Source organism: Homarus americanus, unplaced genomic scaffold (assembly GCF_018991925.1).
Source record: "Homarus americanus isolate GMGI-L3 unplaced genomic scaffold, GMGI_Hamer_2.0 scaffold22250, whole genome shotgun sequence".
NCBI lineage: Eukaryota > Metazoa > Arthropoda > Malacostraca > Decapoda > Nephropidae > Homarus > Homarus americanus.
The window spans coordinates 2,718,373-2,745,931 of NW_024741189.1; the positions used below are offsets into that span (position 1 = coordinate 2,718,373).

Consider the following 27,559-nt stretch of genomic DNA (forward strand, 5'->3'; position numbering starts at 1 on the left):
GTGAATGCTATTATAAATTTTTTTTCGGTACATACCAACGCCCTGACTTCATCTATTTTGTTTCTCATACTCCTACTGTTTGCGTAGTAGACATTTAAGTTAGTCATGTTTTGAGTCCTTTCTTTGTTGCATTTTGCTTTTAACTCCCTGCCATAATTGCTAGCACTATTTCCCTGTAACCTTTCACTTTGTTTACCCGCTCCCAATGCAGTCTCCTCCACCCTCGTGCTCATATGTTCTCTTAGCAGTTTAAAGACTTGGACATCTTTTGAACTGCCCTCTCGAGAGAACCAGCCAGGGTTGCCACCCCATCCCTAGCATAAAGGTCCCTTCTGCCGTAGAAGTTGTTCCAGTTGTCAATGAATGGGACTGATATTGATTTGCAATATCCGCCAAAACGGCCGTTAACACCAAATGAGGCAGAAAGTCAGTTCAGCAACCTGGGACCTGGTCAAAATTTTCATGATGTCATATGACAGCAGGGTCTACCATTAGACAACACATTATGCTTCCAATATCTTCCTAGGCGGTAGTACTCCCTGTTCGGTAGCTGCCTGCTACCTACCTACTACGGTGGACGTGTGGTCCACTGTCCACTAATCATGGGAAGTAAAGAAAATATGGTGACAAAATGCAGTATTATTAAGCAGAAACATTGAACACAGTGATTAAATTCAATAGTACAACACAAGGTCAGATTGTCGCGGGAGAGGCACCACCGCTCATGACGTCACGAACTAGTATAGATTAATTTACCTAACGACTGCCACAACTAGAGGTGGCCACTAGCCAGCCATGACAGGGGAGAGGCTGGTGGCCTGTGTAGGACCCTTCATTGTTCTTGATAGTCATAATCTTTAAGCTTATCTGACACTTACAGTAAGTGTGTAATTATAAGGTATAATTATTGTATGTATATTATGTATGTTGTATGTATATTATGTATGTTGTATGTATATCATGTATGTACTCAATTTATATACATTACTTATTAGCCAGCAGAGTATGGCAATGGCTTTAACATGTCACCACACGCTTAGATAATGTGCCTGGCGACATCTGGAAGCCGCTACATGTATCACTTGCCACATGTCGCCTGAGAGGTCAGTTGACCCATAGAGAGTGTAGGGAACCGTCGTCTTTGTTCGCACCTCTGTACATCCAGCAAATAGAACCTACAAAACTCTACAGGTGTTTGTGTTCGCTCCTGTAGTTAGAATTGAGTACCCAGAACATGTACAATTATGTCAATACATGCGTTAGTGACCAAGAGGAAGGAAACCCAAGTATAAAAGGGTTTCTTAACTAAGAAAACAAAATAGTAATTTAAATGTTTGAGGTACAGTACAGTGATAGGGAGCTTGCCTCAATTGTCTCGGGTTCAGTCCCCGGGTCGGATGTGAGAAGAGCATTCATTCTGCAGTGCGACCGTTTCAAACAGCAGCTGGCAATTGGTATTCCGGATTCGTTCGGTACTAACACTAAGTAGTGAAGGACAAACCCATCAAGAACAACGGAGGGATTAATCAAAGAAATGACTTTCTTCACTTATTAAAAAGGTTAATAAATAAATAAAAACCTGAAGTTGGCACCAGCACCCCTTCCCAGCACTGTCTGGAGGAAGGCAAGATGCTAGTGTCCTCTGGTGGCTGTCGTCAATTATGCAAGTTTCGGATATCGTCTATCTGTTTGAAGACTCGGTTAAACAAAATAATTATAAAGTGATGACATGATGGGATTCTAGGTGAAATATACAGTACATTAAATTGTTGGCATGTGATAACTGTGGTGTGAAAAATGATATAAACTGTAGTTGGGAATCACTCAAAGGCATTGTTTTGACCTTAGTGTTACATTTAGTATAACAGATTTTGTAAATACAGCTCCTCCCTGACTTACGACCTGCCTCAGTCGTATCAAAATTTTGTCAAATTACGTATTTTCGAGTTCCAACGTCAGTACACAGACAAAATTTTCGTTTGTAATTCACTTTAAAATGGCTGGCAAGATTAAAAGTGAGAGTTTTGTGGTGCTGAGAAGAAAAAGAGACACCCATTTTAGATTTTCTATGTATTATTTAAGCATTTTTCGACTTACGACCTGGATTTGGGTCCCTAACCCCGCCGTAAGTCGGGGAGGAGCTGTAATGAAATATCTTTTATTATTTTATATTCGTTACTTCATATATAAAGAGTTGTAAAGGTGTTGCATAAAAGTAGGGAGATTAATCCATGTAAAAGAGAGGTCTACGGTAGTTATATATTTCCAGAAAGAAACTTGACAAGGCGTTTATTGTAAGGTGTTTTCGATGCACGTATTAGCTCAATCAATCGATCAATGGCTAGTGACAGGGGTGTAGGAGGTTCAGTGGAAGGATAAAGGTGGTGAGGGAAGGGAGATTGTAGTAAGGAGAGAATAGATTGCACTGGCTTAACACAGCTTGCGGGGTAGTGGTGCAGAGCCCTGATTGGTGGAGGAAAATTCACGACCGGACTCGGCAGCAGGAGATTGGTGGCGGAGGTTGTCTGGTAATGTTGACGGGTAACTTGATTCTTCTGTCTTCTTTCTTGGTGTTTCTTGTTATTGATGGGCGGGCTGCTATGGGTCTTGTGTTGTGGGCTTGTTATGTTGAAGACAAAGATCTTCTCTTCCTCTTCTTTTCTTGGGTTATCCACTCTCTAATGTCTTGGTCTTGTTCTTCCTCGTGTCCATTATGTTCGTAAATGTTGAGGAAGTCTGAGGTGGTGATCCTGATGAGCTGAGATTCTGGGTCAACGGGCTCGTTATCTAGTTTCTTGATAACTTCATGGTTCTTTATATCTTGCCTTTCCGCTCCTTTTTCTTCTCTCTTCTTCTTTTCTTGTTTCTTGTTTTTTCTTTTCTTGGGAGTGGACAGAAAGGAGGCCTCCTTGTATGTAAGTTTCTTGTCTTGGGGAATCCTCACTATCTTGCACTGCTTCCGCCACGTGGGACATAGCTTGTCGGCGGAAGAGTGTGGGCCGCCACAGGCTACGCATTTCTTCTCTTGGTTGGGGCAGGAGGTGTAGCGATGCCCGGTGTTTCCACAGTTGGAGCACACATCCTCTTGAGCCTTGCACTTGGTGGTGGTGTGTCCGTAGCGCTGGCATTTATAGCTGCGTTTGGGTCTGCAGAAGGGCTTCACTGGCACGGTTTCCCAGGCCAGTTGAGCCTCTTTGAGTAACGTTTCATAGTGTCCTACAAGGGCAGTTGTTTCTGACAGCTTTTTTAGACAGCAGAGTTGTCCCTTGAGAAGTTCGTTGATTTCTTCTTGAGTCTATGAATGCTATTTCAGGGTGGGAGATCACTCCCAGCTTCAAGTTGTCCTCCTGGTGGACAATCCTTTCCACTTGTATGCCGTTGATGTATCATGTCGGTGAATTGTGGCAGTTGAAGGAATTGGCCATATTCGGCGAAGGTGATTTTTAGGTCACTGTTCACCTTTAGGCGCTCCACCTTGATGATTCCCTCGATTCCGTCAGAGTTAAAAAGCTCTTTAAGGATGAGGAAGTTCAATAGTTTTGGGCAGGTTTCTTCATCCGGGTGCAACCGTATTAGCTAACGCGTTAGCTATCCTGTATGCGCAGACGCTGCTTTTGACTTGTGCGCAGGGATCGTTCAGAGGGAAAAGCTAACACCTCGATTAGGCATTAGCCTTAAGCAGCCCAAATAGCTAACAACCAATCATAGATTTCTCCCGCTGAAAATACGCGGATCATGGCCACTTATGGAGAATATTTTGATTAATATTGAAGAGTTGAGTTCATGTAAGGCAATAAAAAACCATGATATAATAATAAAAATAATTATATATACGATAGTATATTGGATAGGAGCGTCATTTATGAAGCAAGCAGACAAACAACAGCGGGCCCAATACATTGCCCTGTGGTACCCGACACTCCGACCTCTCGTGCACCATGGCAGAACGTCTACAACTGCCTAGATTATACTACTGTGCAGAAGAACAAGGGGGGGGGGGTTGACTTAATTGATGTGTGTAAGTGCTTTGGCCGTAGCCTGATGTCTGTGATTCTCTCTTAGGGACACAACTACCTCTGAATTTTAAAGAAAGGCACTGGGGCAGCATGTACTTATAAGAAGTGCCACTCGAGGAGCGAGAGCAAGCAAACCAAATAGGTAAACATTAGGGTAGGTTAACCTATGTTGGGTTAGGGTAAATTACTTAGGTTAGGTTAGGATAAATTATGGTAGGTTACGGTAGGTTACCTTTGTTAGGTTAGGATAAATTATGGTAGGTTACGGTAGGTTACCTTGGTTAGGTTAGGGTAAATTATGGTAGGTTACCAAGGTTAGGATAAATTATGTGTATGTGGGAAGAATAATTATTCCTTCCATATGTGCAAAGATGTTGATAATGAGGGAAGGCAAAAACTCACCTAACTTAACCAATGAGTTAAGCTGTTGTGAGAAGAAAGCAACGGGCATTAGGACTCCATTGATCTCCAGCTGTAAGATGGCGCCCACTGCAGTAGAAGAAACGTCTGTTGTGAGAGTGGTCTGGGTGTAAGGTGCGGGGTGGGCCAGGAGGGTAAGGCGTGTGATGTGCTGTTTGATAGTGGTGAATGCCGTAACAGCCTCTTGAGTCCACACGAGAGGCTTGTGAGACTTCTTTGGGAGTCCCTTGAGAAGGTAGTAGAGGGGGACTAGGACGGTGGCAGCGTTGTCAATGAAGCGGTGGTAGTAGTTGACTAAACCCAGGAATTCTCGGAGTTTCTCCGCCGTTTTAAGTTTGGGGAACTCCCTAATGGCAGTTATCTTCTGTGGTAGGGGTTGTATGTCAGTGTATGTTCCTCCGGTCCTTGTCAACCATATCCATAGTGAATTCCAACATCCACTCGATTCCAGGCGGCTTTCCTTGCTTCCCTTTGTATTTATGCACGTTATTCACATACAGTAGTCGTCACTTATGGTCCTTCATCAACGCTAGTGGTTTTGACGAGCGAGTTTGATGCTCGGAAGTACCTCCGCGCTCCCCCTGGTGACATATTCCCGGCTCCGCGGTTAAGGTGAGCGTTGAGAGTCCTCTTGAAGTATATAGCGTTTTTTTGTCAGTTTCGGTTTCAGGAAGGTCGTGTCTCTGGTAGTGATAACACCTTTCCGCGATCCTCTGTTGTTGTTGAGATTGTCGGACTGTAGTCCGACACGGGCCTTTTCCTGTAGGCGGCCCTTTTGGTGGTTCCGGGTGAAGCTCTTGGAGCAGCCAGGCCGGATTTGGGATTGGGGATGGAGGTTATCCTACCTGCAGGTATGAAAGGATACTGCAGGTTTGCAAGTGTAAGCGGACCCCCGATCAGTGAACGCTTACCACCAACCCCCACTCTTGGACGTGGTCAGTTTCGGAGTGGCGCGCCCCCTGAACTGGGGTCCGCACTTGCTGGGGAGGATACTTCCTAAACTATCTGGGTGATGGGTATCGTGTGATGACCCGGAGAAGGTGGTGCGTGGTTTGTTTGGGTCTTTGAGATTGCTACTAACTCTGTTTGTAGCGTGGAACAGTCATTAAAAGTTTCCAGCTGAGGGTCTGACCATGGGCGTAGAAGGCCACTCCGGATCTATGATATTTTGGGTCCACCGAGCCGTCTGTGGAGTATGATGCTGCATCGGCCGGTGTTCAGTGGCTATGGGTTCCTGAGTGTCAATGCTTCCGGAAAGTGGGTATGACTGGTGAAAACACGTTCCCTCTCCCTCCAATGGGATGTTCCCGTCCCTGAAGCGCTGAGTGTTGGGACCCTCCTTGGGTGGGTGTCGAGGTGTAGCAGCTAGACACTCCTGATTCCGGCGGTTGACAACGTGTGTCTCGTGCATACCTCTTTGTGGCTGTCATCCCTTCACTCGTTTCCAGAAAGGGTTTTCCTCATGGTAATGACAGCATCTCACCAAAGTCCTCCGTATCGCCTAAAGTTGCTCCATATGATCTTTCATATTCTGCATCATTGCCGTCAATTGGGTGAGCGTCAGCTGTTAATCCTCCGATTACCCTGGCTGTGTGAGTGACCGGTTAGCATTTCCATCGTTCAGGGCCTCCAAGTCTTCTATGCTGGTTAGGCTGGTCTCCTCTGCCTTGTTTCCTTCCATGACTGGTGACACAGTGAACTCGATTTGGCTCTTCCGGTGGACAGCTATAGAGACGTTCGGTTAAGCGGGAACGCTCTTCAACTGACACGTCTGCTTGTTTATAAAGATGTCATATAACTGAGGTTATACAAATGATGTCAGACAATTGAAGTAATGTAAGCGATGTCACACAAACACAACCACAGTGATGTCACACACGAACGACGTCCTTGCTTGAATATTGAAATAGATACATTCCATTGAATGTATTCTATTTCGTATTCTCAACCTGTAATACAACTGAAGTAATATATGCGATGTCATACAATCACTACTGCGGCGCCCTTACTTGTACAACGTTACGGCTTGTCACAACCTTCGTTATTTCTTAATTACACATACACACATACACATATATACACATATACATATATATGCATATAACTTGAATGTTATACACACACTTAACCCACAAATCCTTTTCATTTATGTATTTCTTCATGGTTCCTTATCATCATTGTTTGACATAAATCTAAATGTAACATCAACGTCTTATATAATTACCGTGAAATATACTAAGACTTATATACGTTCACTTAAGATAAAGACAAAGTAAAGGTTGGCTGGATCGTGTTGAGTGGTATTGGTGAGGGCGGAGAAGTGATGGTCTCCCTGGACATGACATAAATGCTAGTGACAGGGGAGAAGGAGGTTCAGGGGAAGGATAAAGGGAGGATTGAAGTGAATTTTAGAAGGAGGTAAAGGTGCCGTGGCTAAACACAGCTTGCGTGAGGGAGTTTAAGTTGGAGGCAGCAGCAACTCGCCTGGACGCGGCGAGGAGGAGGGAGGACACAGTGAGGTGAGCGTCAGGTCAAGCGTCAGGTGAGTGTTGGGTTGGGCCATGGTTTCTCAGTACTTGGTCGGCTTGATTGTGTGTGTTGTTTTCTTGTTTGGAGGAAATGTCTTGGTCTTCGTCTTCTGTCTTGGTATTCTTGAAGTTGATTTTCTTTTTACTCTCCTCCTCCTCTTGCTCTCTTGAAGTGTCCATTCATTCGTGTTTGGGTCTTGTTCTTCGTCTTCCTCGTGTCTTAGGTCTTCATAGGTGTGGAAGAAGTCGGAGATGGTGAGGTTGACCACGTGGGCTTCAGCTCCACGGGCCTCGTGGTGTTCTTGATTCTTTGTGGTGTGTGTCTTTCCTTGATTTTTCTTTTCTTCTGGTTTTTTCTTGTCTTGGGCGCGTACAGCAAGGAGGGCCTCTTTGTAGCTCAGTTTCTTGTCGAGTCGAGCCTTGGCTATCCTGCATTCCTCCTTCCATTTAGGGCAGGTCCAATCGGCGGAGGAATGTGGGCCGCCACAGGCAGTGCATTTTTTCACTGTGTTGGGGCAGACTGTGTAGCGGTGTCCGGGGCTGCCGCACAGGGAGCAGGTGTCCTCCTGCGCCTCACACTTGTTGACTGTGTGACCGTAGTGCTGGCATTTGTAGCAGCGTTTCGGTCTGCAGTAGGGCTTGACTGGCACAGTTACCCACGCCAGTTGAGCCTCCTTGGTTAAGGTTGCATGGTGTCCGATGAGGGCAGTGGTGTCGGACAGCTTCTTGACAACTTGGAGTTGTCCCTTGAGGAGCTCACTCAGCTCTGCTTGGTCCACGTGGGCAATTTCGGCGTGGGAGATTACTCCCAGCTTCAGGTTGTCCCACTTGTAGGCAATCATTTTTATTGGAATGCCGTTGATGTCTGGGATCTCCGCGAGCTGTGCGGGCATACCCTTCTCGGCGAAGGTGATCTTGATGTCACCATGGAGCTTCAGTCATTCCACCTTGGTGACCCCCATGATCCCATTAGTTTCAAAGAACTTCTTGAGAACTAGGAGGTTTAATTTCTTGGGGCAGGTCGGCGTATCCGCGCCATGTTGTCAAACTCGTAACCGTTCATGGTGAGAGAAGGTCAGAGGGTCTCCCTGGCCAGCTACTCCCATATTTATACAATTTAGAAACATCAAGATTTGGGGTGAGCGTAGCGAGAGGGCCTATCACAGAGGAGGAGGCCAGACACACCCTGCACTCTGGTCCTAGCGTTGCTAGTGTGCGTCCGCACTGGAGAGTAGGTCTACCAACATCGCTGGCTGTACGCTGATTGGCTGGTAGGCGGGCTGGAGCTCAGTCGTCACTTGTAGGGGATGGGGTCCACTACACTTTCACCACTTGCAAAGGGATGACACACGGACACGTACTGAACAAGTCAGTTCAGCAGCTCGGTCCAGCGCCTGTCACACAGACATGGACTGGACTTGTGAAATCTTAAATAATCCGTAAAAAATATAAAAAATTAGCACCAGAGTATGTAAATATTAAAATTGTATTGTCGTTATGATTAAACAAAATGACAAAAAAAAAGAATGAAAATTCTCTTCTGCCAAGTCAAAATAAGTAATACAAGTTTTGTTTAATTCAGATTCCCAACATTATTTGGAAACGTACAATTTATAACAGCTCGCCGTGGCTCCCCTAAATTCTTGCCATGGCTCCCTTGGGGGCCATGACCCCCAGGTTGAGAACCACACTGTAGAGGGATGGGGAGGAGGACTCAGGCAGAGGTATGCATTAGTATGGAAAGTGGTAGAGTAAATTAAGATCTCGTGAATATGAGGGACCCAGCACATTTCACCTGATGTCTAAACACCCTCTGCTTAACCTAACCTAACCTGATGCTTCAACACACACTGCCTAGCCTAACCTAACCCAATTAGTTTTAGGGTGTTTTAATCATCAGGTGAAATAATCCAGGGTTCATAATTTTAATGAGATTGGAAATTTTGTGTGATAAGAAAATAACTTTAGGGTGAAATACTAAAGATATGTTATACCGAATCTTAGTTTAGTAACAAGAAGAAGGGCTGCAGTGAGGGGATTAAATGGGGTAAAACATGGGAATTAAAATGGAAGGAAAGAAAAAATTGTCAGAATTGAATGAGGAAGTTGGGATAAAAAAAATACAAGAAAATTAATTTGTTGGAGGCACAAAGAGGGTGTCTCATAAGTGACCCACACACAGAGGGTGTCTCATAAGTGACCCACACACAGAGGGTGTCTCATAGGTGACCCACACACAGAGGGTGTCTCATAGGTGACCCACACACAGAGGGTGTCTCATAGGTGACCCACACACAGAGGGTGTCTCATAGGTGACCCACACACAGAGGGTGTCTCATAGGTGACCCACACACAGAGGGTGTCTCATAGGTGACCCACACATAGAGGGTGTCTCATAGGTGACCCACACACACAGGGGTGTCTCATAGGTGACCCACACACAGAGGTGTCTCATAGGTGACCCACACAGAAGGGGTGTCTCATGGGTAACCCACACACACAGGGTGTCATAGGTGACCCACACACCAGAGGGGTGTCTCGCAGGTGACCCACACACACAGAGGGGTGTCTCATGGAGGCCCACACAGGGGGTGTCTCATGGGTGACACACATAGAGGGGTGTCTCATGGGTGACCCCGCACACACACAGGGTGTCTCATAGGTGTGTCTCATGGTGACCCACACACAGAGGGTGTCTCTGGGTGACCCACACACAGAGGGAGTCTCATGGGTGACCCACACACAGAGGGTGTCTCATGGTGACCCACACACAGAGGGTGTCTCATAGGTGACCCACACATAGAGGGTGTCTCATAGGTGACCCACACACAGAGGGTGTCTCATAGGTGACCCACACACAGAGGGTGTCTCATAGGTGACCCACACACAGAGGGTGTCTCATAGGTGACCCACACACAGAGGGTGTCTCATAGGTGACCCACACATAGAAGGTGTCTCATAGGTGACCCACACACAGAGGGTGTCTCATAGGTGACCCACACACAGAGGGTGTCTCATAGGTGACCCACACACAGAGGGTGTCTCATAGGTGACCCACACATAGGGGGTGTCTCATAGGTGACCCACACACATGTACAGGGTGTCTCATAGGTCACACACATACAGTACATGTTCAAGGTGTTTGCAATTTCATTACATAAGAGTTAGTTTACAATTGATCAAAATAAATTTGCAGGATACAGTAATTAGCCCTTTCATTATGGGGATATCACAACTAATATTTTATTTGGCTAATGCTTGATGATTTTATTGAGAAGAGAAGACCCCATACACAAAGGCTGACCCTTTCACTACAGGGGTTAAATTCATTTACAAACAAACAGTACTGTACAGTAATACTTTACCTTTAGATTAGACTTTTAAACAAGGAAAATGTGTACCGTATAGACTGTAGAGAGCCAAGACAACCTCTCCATACAGGCACTCAGTGACTACAAATATGACACATCATCATAAAACTATTATTAACTTAACTATGTAAAACAGCAATCTGGTTGACTTATTGTACAGTACTGTACTGTGTAGTTTGACATGGTGATGGTAACTCCTCCAGACTGCTGAACAATACAAACATTGTTACCAGCTCTTCTGGTCCACCTTTAATAACTTCAGCAGCCATGCACCCAGACCTACTCTTCACTCACCTCATGGTTCAGTGATCTCATTTTCCCATTTATAATTCAAGACACTTTATCAAAATTCTACTGTTAGCACAACTCTGCAGGAACAGAGGTGGATGATTCCTCATCTGGACCTGGAAGAGCCTGAAATTTTGGCTTTCAATCTTTTTTTTTTTTTTTTTAAATCTTTAATTTCTTAAAAAGAGACAAGGTTTCACGTCCAGATGAGATCCCTCTTTGTTCTTAACCTTAATGTGGTAGTTGACCTCATATGTAAACCGACATTCAGCAGCAACTATTTAAAGTTTCTTAGTGATGTATGGTACAGTACTGCACCACAAGGCCACTTGCTGATTCTGAAGACACCAAGGTGAGAACATGCCCATCTGCTTCTCCTGACCTCCTCCTCTTCCCACTCCTGACCTCCTCTTCCCGCTCCTGACTCTGAAATCCTCTCCCCGTTCCTGGCCTCATATTCCTGCTTCTGACCTCCTCTCTCTGCTCCTGGCCTCCACTCCCCACCCTGACCTTTCCCCACTCCTAACCTCATCTTCCTGCTCTTGACCCTGAAATCCTCTCCCCACTCCTGATCTCCTCTCAAAGAACATAAGAATGGAGGAAACTGCAGCGGGCCTATTGGCCCATACTGGGCAGTCCCGTATACACCCAACCCCTATTGCTCATATATCCATCCAACCTATGTTTGAAGCTATCCAGCGTATTCAAGTTAATGATGATGTTTGGTAACTTGTTCCATTCATCCACTACTCTATTTCCAAACCAATGTTTACCTATCTCGCGCCTAAATATAAATTTGTCTTATTTAAAACCATTGTTACGAGTTCGCTCCTGGTTGGAGAGTTTAAATACCCTTGTAATGTCCCTTTTGTTCAGCCCTGACTTCCATTTATACACCTCTATCATATCGCCCCTCACTCTACGTCTCTCGAGGGAGAACAATTAAGATGCTTTAACCTGTCTCTTTACTCAAGGTTCCTAATGTCCAGGATGAGTCTTGTCATTCTCATCTGAATTTTTTCCAAGGATTCTGTATCTCCCGCTCCTGACCCTGACCATCTCTCCCCGCTCCTGACCCTGACCATCTCTCCCTGCTCCTGACCCTGACCATCTCTCCCTGCTCCTGACCTCCTCACCCACATATAAACAAATGGAGGAGGCTCTGAATAAATAGCACATTACAGTAGTGCTATACTCTTTAATGATGATGGCGAGGAAATGGCTGTTGATAGTGTTGTGGAGTTTAGTGATACTTAAAGTGAACTAATTGATGAGCTGGAGGAGGAGGAGTTGTTTCTTATCTGGCCTCTGGTGTGCACAATAATTTATTTTTGTGTCTTGAAGGGGGTGTTAAAATGTTTGTACAGAGATTTTTCCTATTGTGTCCAAACTCTTCAGACCATCTATTGGCACTTCAGTCATTTTCTCTTTAAGGAAAGAAGATAACATCATCATCAATGCTTTATGGCCATTTTCCATGCTGTTTGAGTGAGTTAGCGGTGATTACCTGCTGGCAGCTGTTGGGTAGAACCAGAACAGAATGTCCTCCATCATCCCGCTCTCTAGCACAAACCCAGGTCACTAACCCAGAAAGTGCAGCAGAGACGCACAGCAGAGGGCACAGTTCTTGTGACCTAGTTGCCATCAGGTACAGTATGTTGTAGTAAAGTTTTAAAGCTGGATGCCCTTCCTAAAGCCAACCCACACGGTGGGTACTGCCAACAAGGCAGTCACATCTCCCTGAGGTAATCACACACATTACCTGGCCACTTTCATCCAAATTCAAATACCCTGTAAATGTGATGACATCAACCCTTCAATTTAATGTTTATTATTTCTCATCTCAACAATAGTAAAGATTTTTAAACAGTAAATAACTGTCAGGTTTTCAAACGCCATGAAAATAATAATTTACACAGCGATCAGCAGTAGTACAGCTTGGGCTCTTGGTGCTCTTCTGCTGAACTTCTGTCATTTTTCGTAAATTTAGTCTGCAATGGTGAAAACCACCCAGTAGCTCGACATTTCCGTGGCATTTGAGAGAGTTCTGACCTCACTAGAGGAAAGGTCACGGCAGGCTTAGCTCCGGGGATTAATTGTCAGTAATAGCTAGTGCTACTTGTGAACAGGGCTGTGCCCTTCTGAGGGCCGAGTTAGAGAGGGCCAAGGAAGAAAATTTGAAATTAAAGGAAGTGATAGCGATGAAGGAAGCAACGAGATAAGGAAAGCCCGTGCCTGACGTAAACTCAGGCGAAAGGAAGGTTGTGAGGAGAGGGACGACCAAACTGGTGGTGAAAAAACACACCAAGATGGTGAAAAAACCCACCAAGGATACGACAACAACAACAGCTATGTGTACCAACTCTTTCAGTCCTTTGTTAGATGAATTGGACGTTCGCATAGTCAGGGACAAGGCTGACAAGGAAGGTACGAAAACCGTAATTGTTGGCAATTCCCAGGTATGGTACCTGGATAGAGCTTTTTGTGGTAAAAATAAAAATAGGATGAGGGTGTGTTTGCCAGGAGCTGAGGTGGGGGATATAGTTGACAGGATGGACAATATCTAGTCTGGTAATGGGAACAAACCCATTATCTGCCTCAGTGCAGGAGGCAATGATATTGGCTGGTGTAGGAGTGAGGAGATTTTTGAAAAGTTCAAGGCAGCTATAGATCGTATTAGGACTAAGGAAGGGATCCCTATCATATGCAGTGTCCTGCCTAGAAGGAGAGTTGGCAGTGAATGGATGTCAAGGGCGGTTGGTGTCAACGACCGTCTTGACAGTTATTGCAAGTCAATATCAGTCCCATTCATTGACAACTGGGACAACTTTTATGGCAGAAGGGACCTTTATGCTAGGGATGGGGTGGCAAACGTGGCTGGCTCTCTCTAGAGGGCAGTTCAAAAGATGTCAAAGTCTTTAAACTGCTCGGGGAACATATGAGCAAGGGGGTGGAGGAGACTGCAGTGGGAGCGGGAAAACAAAGTAAAAGGTTACAGGGAAATAGTGCTAGGAATTATGACAAAACTAAATTAGGCAGGGAGTTAAAACCTAAATGCATCAGAGAGAGGACTCAGAACACAACTAACTTAAATGTCTACTACGCTAACAGTAGGAGTATGAGAAACAAAATAGATGAAATCACGGCGTTGGTATTACCAAAAAAATCGATATATAATAGCATTCACCGAAACATGGATCAACCTAGACTCACGTGAGTTAACTGTCGAATACCAAATTGCAGGTTACAAATTATTCCATACCGATTAGGAAAGGAGGTGGAGTAGCAATCTATGTCGAAGATAATCTGAAGTGTGAAATAAATTAGGAAATAAAAACTGAGCGGAATACAGAAACAATTTGGACAGAATTAATCCATGCTAAGGAAAAATTAATCAAAGGAGTAATATATAAACCTCCTAATCTTGATAGTAATGAGCAATTTATTTGGGCTTCCATACATAGCAAAGTCTGTATGGTAGGTGACTTTAACTTTGGCCAAATAGATTGGATTGACCTAACGGGTAACTCAGAATCAGATGATTTTCTTGAAACAATCCAGGACTGTTTCCTAAGTCAACATATAACCGAACCCACCCGGGGTAATAATACTGTATACTCGATTTAGTTCTGTCAAACAGAGAAAACCTGATTAGTAATGTCGAGGTAGGGAACGAACTTGCTAACAGTGATCACAAAGAAATAAGATTCCAATTAGAATTTCAGGGCAGCCGCAAGGAAGATTCCACTAAAGACCCATATTTTAGAAGGGCAAACTTTGATAGTTTGAAGAGGCAGCTGAGAGAAGGGGTATCACGCTTGGGGGTGTACTACATGACCTCACATGAGGTGACCTCTCACAATGTACCCACAGAGGGCGACCTCACCTTACCTGGAGACCTGACGGTTAAGGATGACCTGATCAATGTGTCTGAGATTGATGAGTTCCACAACAATTTAAATTATGAGTTACTTAATGCACAAAGGCAGAACATACCATACAGACAACTCAGATCAAACAACAATGACCCTAAAAGGATAAACAATTATTTAAAGAATATTATTATTGGACAAAAGAAGGCTATAGGTAGAAGAATAAATTGTGGTGAAGTTTACCTCCGAGATTATTATAAGGTATTGGCCGGTAGGGTTAAGACCGAGATAAGAAAAGCAAAGAGGAATAATGAACTGAAGGTAACAAGGGAGGCGAAGTCATACCCCAAGGGATTCTATCAAATGTATCAAACTAAAACACGAGAAAAGATTGGACCAATACAGTCAGATACCAGTGAGCTTACTGATAATGACAGAGAAATGAGCAATAATCTGGACAGATATTTTTCAACAGTTTTCACCATCGAGAATTTAAACATGACACCCAAGGCACCGACTATATACAGAGATAGTGAAGTAAATAGATTAGGCGAGATAGTAGTGACTAGTAACGATGTTAGTAAGAAAATAGACAAACTAAACCCTAATAAGTCACCTGGTCCCGATGAGATATACAGCCAGAGTATTAAAGGAATGTAAGGAAGAGTTTAGTATGCCTTTAGCAAAGTTGTTTAACATGTCCTTAAAAACAGGTGTAGTACCAGAATCCTGTAGGATAGAGAATGTAATACCGATTTTCAAGAAGGGAGATAGATCACTATCCTCTAACTACCGTCCAATCAGTCTAACTTCAACTGTAGGCAAATTACTGGAAGCAATCATTTCAAACTCTATTCAAAATCACCTGTAGACGCACAAGTTGATCAATGATTCCCAACATGGCTTCACAAGCGGGCGTTCATATCTAACTCATCTATTAACATTCTTTTAAGCTGTTTTCGAATCAGTGGACGAGGGGCACAGTTATGATGTGCCCTAAATCCGATTACTGTATTGGCGGACTAATACTACAGCTGGTGGACCGCCAAATGCAAGCGAAAACATGTTGAGGTCGGCTCGTAAAAAACTCGCGAATCGAGGGATTGCTCGTTAACTGAAGTTAAGAATCTTATGGAAGGTAACTCGTTAACCAAGGCCTCGTTAACTGAGGGATCACTGTATTGGCGTAGAGAGCAACATAAGTAAATTTGCTGATGACACTAATATAGGGCGCGTAATTAAATCTGAAGAGAACTCAACAAAACTACAGGAAAATCTAAAAAAAAATTTGAATGGTCTGAAAAATGGCAAATGAAATTCAAAGTGGACAAATGTAAAGTACTCAGTTTAGGAGATGTAAACAGAATAACCAGATACCAGATGAACAACGATGTTATTGAGAAATCCGACTGCAAGAAAGATTTAGGAGTAATGATAAGTAGGAATAAGCCAAGTGAACAATGTGTATTTGCTCGAAACAAGGCTAATAGAGTACTTGGGTTAATACAAAGGAGTGCTAGTTTCTAGACTAGCGAGGTCACTTTAAAACTATATCTTACGCTTGTGAGATCCCACTTGGATTACGCAGTTCAATTCTGGTCACCGTATTATAGAATGGATATAGAATCCTTAGAAATAAATCTGAGGAGCATGACAAGACTAACCCAGGCATTTGGAATCTTGAGTACAGAGACAGGTTAAAGCATCTTAATTTGCACTCCCTCGAGAGACGTAGAGTGAGGGGCGACATGATAGAGGCGCATAAATGGAAGTCGGGGCTAAACAAAGGGGACATTACAAAGGTACTCAAACTATCCAACCAGGAGCGAACTTGTAACAATGGTTTTAAGTTGGAGAAATTTAGATTGAGGCGCAAAATAGGTAAACATTGGTTTGGAAATATAGTAGTGGACGAGTGGAACAAGTTGCCAAATATCATCATTAATGTGAATACGCTGGATAGCTTCAAACATAATGTTGGATGGATAAATGGTACTGCCCAGTAAGGGCCAATAGGCCCACTGCAGTTTCCTCCATTCTTATATTGTCCTTGACCCTTACATGAAAATTTCCTCTCCTATGGCCTTTCCTTCTTATACCCTTACAGTAATTTCTCTTCTCTCTGACTGCACAGTGCATTGTTAGTGTGGACAGTGTAGTCTCTGACTGTTACTATCAGTTCTGGGCTTCCTCAAGGTTCTCTATTTGCAATGACTTTTTTCTTATTCATAGTAATTAATAATTTCACCGGCATCAAAAATTCTTATGGAGATGATTCAGCCCTCGAGAGGACTTTCAATCTGACTGCTCCAGTCTCACCAGATAAAACATCCTTATTTTGGTGGTAAGGCCTCACCTCCTAAATTGAGTGGGGTGCATGTAACTTGATAACCTTCTCTGTTACTGAAACAAATTACAGTCAAATATCTAGTTTGCTGAAGATATACAGTTTGATTGTTTTGGTGAAGGGAGCCAGAGTGACACGAGGAGAGGCTGTGTTGGTTATAATTATTACTCCCTGTTGACAGTACTGTACCGGCAGACTTACTACTGTATTCAGTAATAGTTTCTCTTCAGGGTAAAATTCTATTGAGCTATAAAGTCTCATTGTTTTCAGTTTACATTTCAGAACCTGAAGTTTGGCTGGTAGATTATTACTAAAACTAAAATCTGTTTCTGTGGAGTACAAACTTGATTCTACAGCAGGTACTGTATGTTTCTGTTGAGCAGCTGAGGTTGGGTCCACTCCAAATGTTTCAGGTGTCACCCCTTTCTTAAAAACTTCAGTAAACATTTTTTATTAACATTTATATTTTTTGTTACTTGTCAGCTTATTAGCTGGTTGGTCTGGTCCCTGTTAAGCACATCTGTTCTGTTACCGGTATGCGCAATTTTGTTCTCTGTTATTCATATGTCTGTTACGACAATCAATGTCCAGTGTTAGTACAGTACAGGAGGAAACTGGAGTGCCTGGAGTAAACCTGTCATGATTGGTAGGGGGTCACTCTGGATAACACCTTTCTCACATCCAGCTTAGGGGATCAAACCTGGGATGCAGTAGTAAGAGGCAAGCGTGATACTACACCATGGTACAGTACATTGTACAGTAATTGAAAAGTAAAAATCCTTAAGGTGTAATGACATTCAGTTGTAGAAGTAAAAAAAATTCATTCCTTGATATATTCCTGTCAGCCTGTGTTTCTGTTTCTTCTTTGTTCTTTAAAGGACAGGATTCTGGGCTGGTTCTATCTTTACTATTGAATAACTGTCAAGGTCAAAAAACTCCTTCTCTTAATGACTACAAACTTGTCTGAAAGTCTTATCTTGATGAGAACCATATGGCTTAAGAGTTATAATCACACTCTTCTTTAACCCCTTCACTTTGGGGAAGCCACTTTTAATATTTTATTTTACCTTACTTACCTAAAGGCCACCCAATAGTGGTCATGCCGAGGGAAGGAGGCCAGTGTAGGATCCCTCCATTGTTGTTGATAAATTTTTCAAGGACTATAGTGAAGCCCAGAACTGTTCTTGACTCCACAGCTTGGGCTGGTAGGCCAGGTCATAGGTCTACCAGCCTCTGTGTGAAAAAACAATGTTTTTCTTCATACTGTACTATACTGCATTCGTTCTGCATGATAACTTGGTGAGCTTGTAGTTATGTCCTCTCGTGTTGGTGGTGCGGGCCATCACAAAGATGTGTCCCGGGTTCACGTTTTCCATCACTTTCAGGATTTAGAATGTTTCAGTGAGATCTGCCCTATTGTGCCTTGTCTGAAGGGTTGTTAGTTCTAAGGCTCTCAGTCTACTTGGATAATCTAGATGACATAGTTCAGGAATCATCGTAGTGGCTCTGTGTTGCACCTTTTCTAGGGATGTTAGGTCTTTCTGGAGGTAGGGTTTCCCTGCCTGTATACAGTAATCCAGACTGGGACGTACGTGAGATTTATACAGTTGAAGGAACAATTTCCTATCTATGTATTCAAAGGTTCGCTTTTTAATTCCCAAAACTTGATTTGTTTTTCTCAGTGCTGCCCCCACTTGGTTAATGCCAGACGATTTTATTCAGCACAGAAGGGTTCTTATACACAAAGGGTTAAGGACTACAAGGTACTAACCTGTCAGAAAAATCTCATTACATTGATGAAAATCATAATATGTCTTAAGAGTTATAATCACAGCCTTCATCAATGTTTAATCTCCACCATTTACTTACTTTTTCACCCAAAACTTATCAACAGGTACAGTTGTACTGCGCACATCATTGTCATCCCTAAAAATCCCATCTAATTCATATTACGCTACATAACATTCAAATGCACAACGCTTGTAGAACCCCAGAAAACGGGAAACATTGAGAAAGGACAACTCCCCTACTCAAGGTTCCTAGACCATGTGTGGTATTGTACCCAGGTATAATTATATCATATCAAGTGTATGTATTCATAGCATTAAGGATCACTCAGGGTAGGCATAAGATGAATGTTAAAGTCCAGTTGAGCCGGACTAGGGTACTGTAAGACTAAGTGTGGAGCAGGGTTTGAAGGTCCTACTATTTACGTCTGTGAGCGTGTAGCGAACCTAACTCCAACAGATATCATATGAAAATACATGAGAACAATGATCGGGAAAAAGGGATAAATGTATCAGAACTATGTGAGGTGTTGACAGTGATCTAGAAACTATACTGGAAAGGAAATATCGTGTATGCGTCGGTATGAATTTAATACACCTCGTAGCCTCACGTGACATATACCCACGACAGGTACAGTGATCAGAGAACCTTATGTCTGTGTTCAAATAGTGCACTGTGTGAGAGGAGGATCCCTCATTACAGTTTTTAAGTGAAGTTGATACACCCCCGCCATGATCATTCGGCTTTTGTTTCAAGGCGCGTCATGTACCCGCCTCAGATGCCCGTTGATATTAAAATCCCAGGCATTTAACCAAGCACTAGCAAACCAAGACCTGACCTTAGTGTGTAATTTAGGATTAATATATGTGTTTATAAGAAATGAGTGACAATATACCGTAAAGTGTTCAGGTGAGAACCATAAGAAACAAAAGTGTAAATTGAGGATTGGAAACGGTAGGCCTATGTGACGAGAAGCGGCGGGAAGCCGGCCTTAGTCTTTCCCGTTCTGCCGTCACCACAGGTCAGTGCCTAGCGGGCTATATCCCGCCCTACAATTAAGGTTGATAAATAACAGTTACTACAGTTTAAAGCTTTGCCGGATATATAAGTGTGATAGGGATGTGTTAAGGGATGGGATAACCGCCCGTCAGGCATTATTGCTTAGTCTTTCCCGTTCTGCCGTCAACACAGGTGCCACGTGGTTGGGGTATCTTGCCGCCCGGCCGCCATTGTCTCCTGGAGCGCCACACCAGGTGGGGAATTACTCCCCACTATACCAGTCCACTATGAACCGGTGGATTCCCAGCGCACCACTCCACATGAATAGTCACAACTAAGGAGACCGTGAGAAACTGCGGTCGTCACTTGGAGCGACCTATAATACCAGGCGTAGAAATAGTGCTGGTATGTCTCTAGGTCAAGCCCTCGTCCTTACCCACCGAGGGCGGTGTGCGAACGAGGGGCCCGTTGTGTAGACCTAAAAGTCACAAGGAGTCACATACTTGCAGGTATGGAGTGTAACAGGTGTGTTGCGATGGTGCTACTATGTATGATAACCGACGGTGCTACAAGCCACACCAGTGGAACAGTCTGATGTGTTAAGGGATATTGTAAGAAGGAACGACCGAGATACGGCGTTCACCGATTGTTGTGCAATAAGTGGGTGGATGACCCGCCAGTAATGTAGGAGTCTGGGGCCCAGTTGGGTAACCAAAATTCCGTTGTTCTTCTGAGGAAGGCCAGTTCATGTATGTTTTTTTTACCAGTGTGTTTTATAAGAAATAAATCAATGAAGACATGTTATGGTTTCACCCTTCTTTACCCTTATCGATCTGATCAATGGAAAACCTAACCCAATGCCTAGTTCACTCTGCCCGCTACCTAACGAGCTACATGCTGTCCAGAGGGGGTCTGGTGGCAGCGACCCTTAGAAATTAAGATTAGAGTTAAGTTATCCCCTTAGATTTAGTGACCCCAGATCTGGCAGTATACAGTCGGAGGTTGAGAATATACTAAGTGAATATTAAACACTAAATCATTGGTACTGGAGTTAAAATACTATACTATACTGTACTGTACTGTATAGCAATAGTATCTGTTACTGGTGTTTTATATGTATGTAATTATCAACTGTATACACAAAAGATGACAAAGGAAAGGTACTGTACTGTACTCAAGAGAAGAAGTATAAATGACATGGAAAATCTTGCATCTATTAAGTGTTTGCTTTAGCTGTCACCCCTAAGACCAGCTTATGTTAAGTTACACTGTATTTCCTTCTTGGCCAGGGGAAACAATAATACTGTACAGTGTGATGTACTTCAATATGCTGGGACTATATGATCCCCTCTCCTGAGTAAAGGATTAACATGTCAGTAAACAGTATCCTGAAAAAAAAAAATCTTAAAACATTTCTTTTTACAAATTAGTCAGATATGAGTACAACTGCAGCTTCTCAAGGACCACAGTCTATCCCTGGCTGGGTGAAGTTCATAAGTGATGAAGACGTAACAAGAGTGTTGACCTGGGACCAGCTGCTGCCCGCTGTGCGTTGTTCACTGGTGGCCTTCACTCAGGGCTCTGGGCATCCACAGGGAGCTGTTCAGCCTCTCCGTACCTGGGTCAAAATTCCCGAGCATCAGGGGTAAGTTACTCCCTTGAAGAGGTGTAGCTTGTTCCCTCAACACCACAGGTCTCCCTCAACACCACAGGTCTCCCTCAACACCACAGGTCTCCCTCAACAACTCAGGTTATCCCTCAACACCACAGGTCTCCCTCAACACCACAGGTCTCCCTCAACACCACAGGTCTCCTTCAACACCACAGGTCTCCCTCAACACCACAGGTCTCCCTCAACACCACAGGTCTCCCTCAACACCACAGGTCTCCTTCAACACCATAGGTCTCCCACAACACCACAGGTCTCCCTCAACACCACAGGTCTCCTTCAACACCACAGGTCTCCCTCAACACCACAGGTCTCTTTCAACACCACAGGTAGATAACAGATCACCCTGAACTCAGGTTAATTATGAATCATGACCACACACACACAACAAATATATTACTCCAGAGGGATCCTCAGTAAATGACCTTAATAAGTCCCAGACAAAGAAGACGGTACATTTTATGGACAGTACAGCTACTCCTCGACTTACGGCCTACTCGACTTTCGATCACCCGGATATACGACTGCCCCAGTCGTACCAATTTTTTTCTTCAAATTACTTATTTTCGAGTCCTGACGTTAGTGATTGCACTGTGTACTGACAAAATTTTCGTTTGTAATTCCCTTTAAAATGGCTGGCAAGCTTAGAACATAAGAACATAAGAAAATAAGGAGTCTGCAATAGGCCGCTTGGCCTGTGCATGGCAGCTCCTGTCGAGAGTTACTACCACTTTCTATCATCCATGAATCTATCCAGCCTCCTTTTAAAACTTTCCAGCATTCCAGCACTTACTACAAAGTTGCTAAGCTTGTTCCACTCGTCCACCACCCTATTTGTGAACCAGTTCCTTCCTATCTCCCTCCTAAACCTAAACTTTTCCAACTTAAATCCATTGCTATGAGTCCTATCCTCCTCGGATATTATAAGAACTTTATCTATATCGCCTTTATTGATTCCTTTCACCCACTTAAATACTTCTATCACATCTCCCCGCACACTTCGTCATTCTAGGGAATGCAAGTTTAGCTTCTTTAACCTATCTTGATATGGAAGGTTTCTAAGTCCTTGAATCATTTTCGTCATTCTTCGCTGCACCGACTCCAGTGAATTGATATCCATTCTATAATAAGGGCACCAGAACCGAACCGCATAATCGAGGTGCGGCCTGACTAACGCAAGATATAGTTGCAATAAGACCTCTGCACTCTTATTACTTACACTTCTAGATATAAAACGTAATACTGTTTGCCTTATTTCAAACATTAACGCACTGTTTTCTGGGCCGTAGGTCCGGGCTTACAAGTACCCCTAAGTCTCTTTCACAAGTCGACCTTTCTAGGTTGATGTTGTTAAGGCTGTATACATTGACAGTATTTGTTCTACCAATATTAAGTACGCTGCACTTGCTGGTGAGTGAGAGTTTTGTGGTGCTGAGAAGAAAAAGAGACACCCATCTTAGATTTTCTATGTATTATCTTCGCATTTTCGACTTACGACCATTTCAACTTACGACCTGGATTTGGGTCCCTAACCCCGCTGTAAGTCGAGGAGCAACTGTATTGTACTTGGAGACAAAGATGACTTTTAAAACTCAGGTTAAAGACAATTGAAAACAAACTGAGTTACTGCACACTTCCTATACAATGACTGTACGACAGGAATGTAGTAATTTTGACATAAGGTGATTGAGGCACTCAGAAAGGGGGGCAGTGAAAAATACACCCAGATCATTTAGTTACTGAATAAAACTATGTAAAATTAGATCGACTGCAAATGACATGAATTAATTCAAATGCTGTACAGTATTTTGCATATCCTGGTACAGTATAACAGTGGAAAATACTATTGAGAAGCAAGAACACTGCAACTTTTTTCAGTCTTTCAAGTCTTTCCCCACTACAGTATCTTATAAAGTGGCCAGGATCAAGAGAAAATGCAGATTGTCTCTTTGTATTTCACTGTGACTATTGTGCCATCTATGTAAACCACTCACAACCAGGTTCTCCCATCACAAATACTTAAGGTTATGTATCACAGTCAGTAGCTAGTTAGTGCACGACTGATAGGAGTGCCTGGTACTTAGTGGGTCCATAGGGTTATGTCACAGTACAACAGTTAGAGTGAACGGGTGAAGATGAGACTGTTTGTGTGGTTAATTTTGGCCACCGTGATGCATTTAGGTAATGGGAAAGAGTTGTAAAAGTGAAAAAAAAAACAAGCACATTAATTAGTTCCCAAATTTATTTCACCTGATGATTGAACACCCTAATGCTAACCTAATCACCCCATGAAGCATTAAAATATTTAATCATAAGGCAAAATAAGTTTGGGGGGGGGGCGCTGATCGAAAACCAAAAAATGCGACCAAAAATTACAACATGTACAGTAAAAGTTTCCTGGCAGATATAATTTAAATCTAATAAGGATACTTACAGAAAAATTCACTTGACTAGAGATTGAAGCACTTGTCTGTTATCTGAGACACCATTTTAAGTTATCAATGCCTGTATAAATTAATTACTGTACCTGTATTAATAAATATTATTTCAGTAATATCTATGGACTGATAAGGTACATTAATGTGAACAGTGTAATGACAGAATGTGATAAGTGCTATGACCAACCAAACATGTTTTCTTTGTAACATTTATTAAGGTATGTTCTGCCAAGAAAGTGCACACAATTTCCTATAAAATATTGCAAAAATATGTTCATGTGTTAATTTGTCGTAACATGGTATCAATTTTACTGTGGTGCAACTTTGTATGTGATTTTCCTGCTATTTTAAAAATTGCATTTATCCAATTCTGGCACTGGACTACTCATATGCTACAAAAATTTCAGATTACTGTACAGTAGCTAAAACAACTATCTGTGCATACTTTGTGAGACCATGGCTGATAAATTTGGGTATAATAATGGAAGCCCCTCGAAATCGAGGATGGCCGACCCAAGGGCCACCTTGGCGTGAGTTTGTTTAAGGTGTAGAAGCTGTCGCCAACACAACAACCACACCCTAAGTTAACGAGCTGCATGACCCAGTGTCAATGAATAGTCCGAAAAGACCGGACAACTTGCCAACTGCACTGGCTAACCATTACCCCGGAACACTATCCGCAAATAGATTAACATTCAGGTTCCCAATTGCTGCTGGGTAGACAGAGGCAAATGGTATAAAGAAACTTGCCCATAGTTTCACCCTGCCCGAGGATCTAAAATGAAGGCTGTCACTAGTCACACAAAAAATTTCAGAGCATATCGACCCCATCTGCACAGATACAGATAGTTGTTTTAGCTACTGTACATAACCAAGCCTTCACACAAGTGGTATTGGAAATCCACCATTAAATATGTATATTGTTCCTATACTTTGTCATGTTGTTATTTTCTGACTCACACAGAGACATGATAGTAATGCCAGGACTAATAAAGGAAGAATCCCTCGTGGTCAAGATCCTCACATTCTTCCGCAACAAAGCAGTTCCTGGTCAGCACCACTTCAATGCCATTATTATGCTCATGCAGAGTGACACTGGCATCCCTCTCGCGGTAAGAAGTGCATTATCTTGTTAAACTGGTGTGACTCTGTACCTCATGATGCAATAATGTTTTGACTTACAGTACTGTATATGTTGAGTTAAAAATGAGGATGAAGAATGATTATGACAAAAATGATGAGGGGTAATGGTGCCATGGAACCCTGATGATGGGCAATGGTGCCACAGAACCCTGATGATGGGCCGTGTCTTGGAGCCTGATAGGGCCGTGGAATATGATGATAGAAATGGTGCCGGAACTGATGATAGGCAATGGTGCCACTGAGCCTGTTGTTGGGCAATGGTACTTGCAGACCTGATGATGGGCAGTACAGACCTGATGATGGTGACGGTGCCATGGAACCTGATGGTGTGGAACTGGTGACAGCCAGACCTGATGATGGGCAATGGTTGCAGACCTGATGATGGGGGATGGTGCATGGAACCTGATGATGGGCAATGGTGCCACAGAATATGATGTTGGCCAGACCCTGACCTGATGATGGAGTTATTTTAGAGCACAATGATAAACATGTTTTTGCAGACTGATGATGAAACGTGGTACTGAAACCTGATAGGTGATGGTGCCGGAACCCTGATGATGGGTAATGGTGCCGCAGAACCTGATGGTGGGTGATGGTGCCTGGAACCTGATGATGGTAATGGTGCCGGAGCCACGATGATGAGCAATGGTGCCACCAGAACCTGATGATGACGATGGTGCCGCAGACCTGATGATGGGCAGCGTGGTGCCAGACCCGATGATGGTAATGGTGGAACCTGATGGGCAATGGTTACCTAGACCTGATGATGGGCAGTTGGACCTGATGATGGCAATGGTACCGGGACCTGATGATGGGTAATGGGACCCTGACAATGGTACCACAGACCCTATTGATGAGACTTGTGCGTGCAGACCTGATGAGCAATGGTGCAGTTCCTGATGATGGGCAATGGTACCTGGAACCTGATGATAGGTGGTGCCATGGAGACCTGATGATGAGTAATGGTGCCACGGAACCCTGATGATGGGTAATGGTATGAGACCTGATGATGATGAGCAATGGTGCCGGAACCTGATGATGAGGCAGCGTTACTGGGAACTGATGATGGCCGTTGCCAGACACCGTGATGATGGTGCCGGAACCCACCTGATGATGGGTAATGGTGCCACAGGACCCTGATGATGAAGGACCTGATGATGTGCCTTGGAACTGATGGGGCAATGGTGCCCACGGGACCCTGTTGATGAACGTGGTTTTGGGACCTGATGATGAGCATGGTGCCGGAGACCTGATGATAGGGGTGGTGCGGAGCCTGATGATGATGGGCAGTAGTGCTTACAGACCTGATGATGGGCAATGGTGCCACCGATGATGAGCAATGGTATGAGACCTGATGATGGGTAATGGTGCCTGGAACCCTGATGATGGTGCTTGCAGACCCTGATGGTGCCGGAACCCTGATGGGAACTGCAGTGATGGTTGCACAGACCCTGATGGGGTGGCCAGACCCTGATGTTGGAACCTGATGATGGAGGACCGTTGATGGGGACCTGATGATGGAATGGGTGGCTGTGCCATGGAGCCTGATGATGAAGCCAATAGTGCCACAGACCTGATGATAGGTAATGGTGCCGGAACCTGATGATGAGTAATGTGCCACAGAACCCTGATGATGGGTGGTGGTGCCACCTGATGATGGTAATGGTGCCACGGAACTGATGATGGGTGATGGTGCCGGAACCCTGATGATGGGTAATGGTTGCAGGGCCCTGATGGGTTATGAACATAGACCCTGATGATGGGTGATGGTGCCACGGAACCTGATGATGGAGTAAATGGTGCCGGGACTGATATGATGGTGATGGTACTGGAACCCTGATGATGATGTGGTGGAACCCTGATGACCTGATGGTGCAGACCTGATGATGGTGATAGTGCCAGAACCCTGATGATAGGTAATAGTGCCTTGCGGAACCTGATGATGGGTAATGGTGCCGGAGCCTGATGATGGGTAATGGTACTTGGAACCTGATGATGATGGGTAATGGTGCAGACCCTGATGATGGGTAATGGTGCGGGCCCTGATGATGATGATGGTGCACAGGGGCCTGATGATGGGTGATGGTGCCACGGGACCTGATGATGGGTAATGATGCGGACCTGTTTGATGGGCAGTGGTGCCACAGACCCTGATGATGGGGAATGGTGCAGACCTGATGATGGGTGGTTGCTGGGACCCGATGATGGGGTGGTGGTTATGCAGGACCCTGATGATGGGCAATGGTGCAGACTGATGATGGTGGTGCCGATGATGAGATGGTGGGACCTGATGATGGGTAGCACAGGTCCCTGATGGTGGTGATGGTGCTTACAGAGCCTGATGATAGATGGCGGTGCCTTGCAGACCCTGACCAGTGGGTGATGGTGCAGAACTGATGATAGATAATGGTGCCTGATGATGGGTGATGGGTTGCCACGGGACTGATGATGGGTGATGGTGCAGAACCTGATGATGGAGTATTGGTGTAGGACCTGATGATGGGTAGTGAGTTGCAGACCTGATGACAGAGATGGTGCCTTGGGTTCGATGATGGGTGATGGTGCCTTGGACCCTGATGATGGAGTGATGGTGCCCAGGGAACCCTGACGGGCAGTATTTTTGGACTGATGATGGTTTGGAACCTGATGGGGAATGGGACCCTGATGAATGGTGCCACGG

General features: G+C 44.1%; 1 protein-coding gene across 1 annotated transcript in view; it reads left to right on the forward strand.

Annotated features, from left to right (window-relative positions):
* LOC121875754 (ketimine reductase mu-crystallin-like) overlaps positions 1 to 27,559 on the forward strand; it is a 59,077-nt gene that overhangs the window by 6,215 nt on the left and 25,303 nt on the right. Inside the window, exons 2-3 of the mRNA XM_042380436.1 lie at positions 21,060 to 21,274; positions 24,701 to 24,848. Coding sequence (XP_042236370.1) covers positions 21,066 to 21,274; positions 24,701 to 24,848 — 357 coding nt within the window. The 5' untranslated portion in view covers positions 21,060 to 21,065. The remainder of the gene's footprint in view (positions 1 to 21,059; positions 21,275 to 24,700; positions 24,849 to 27,559) is intronic.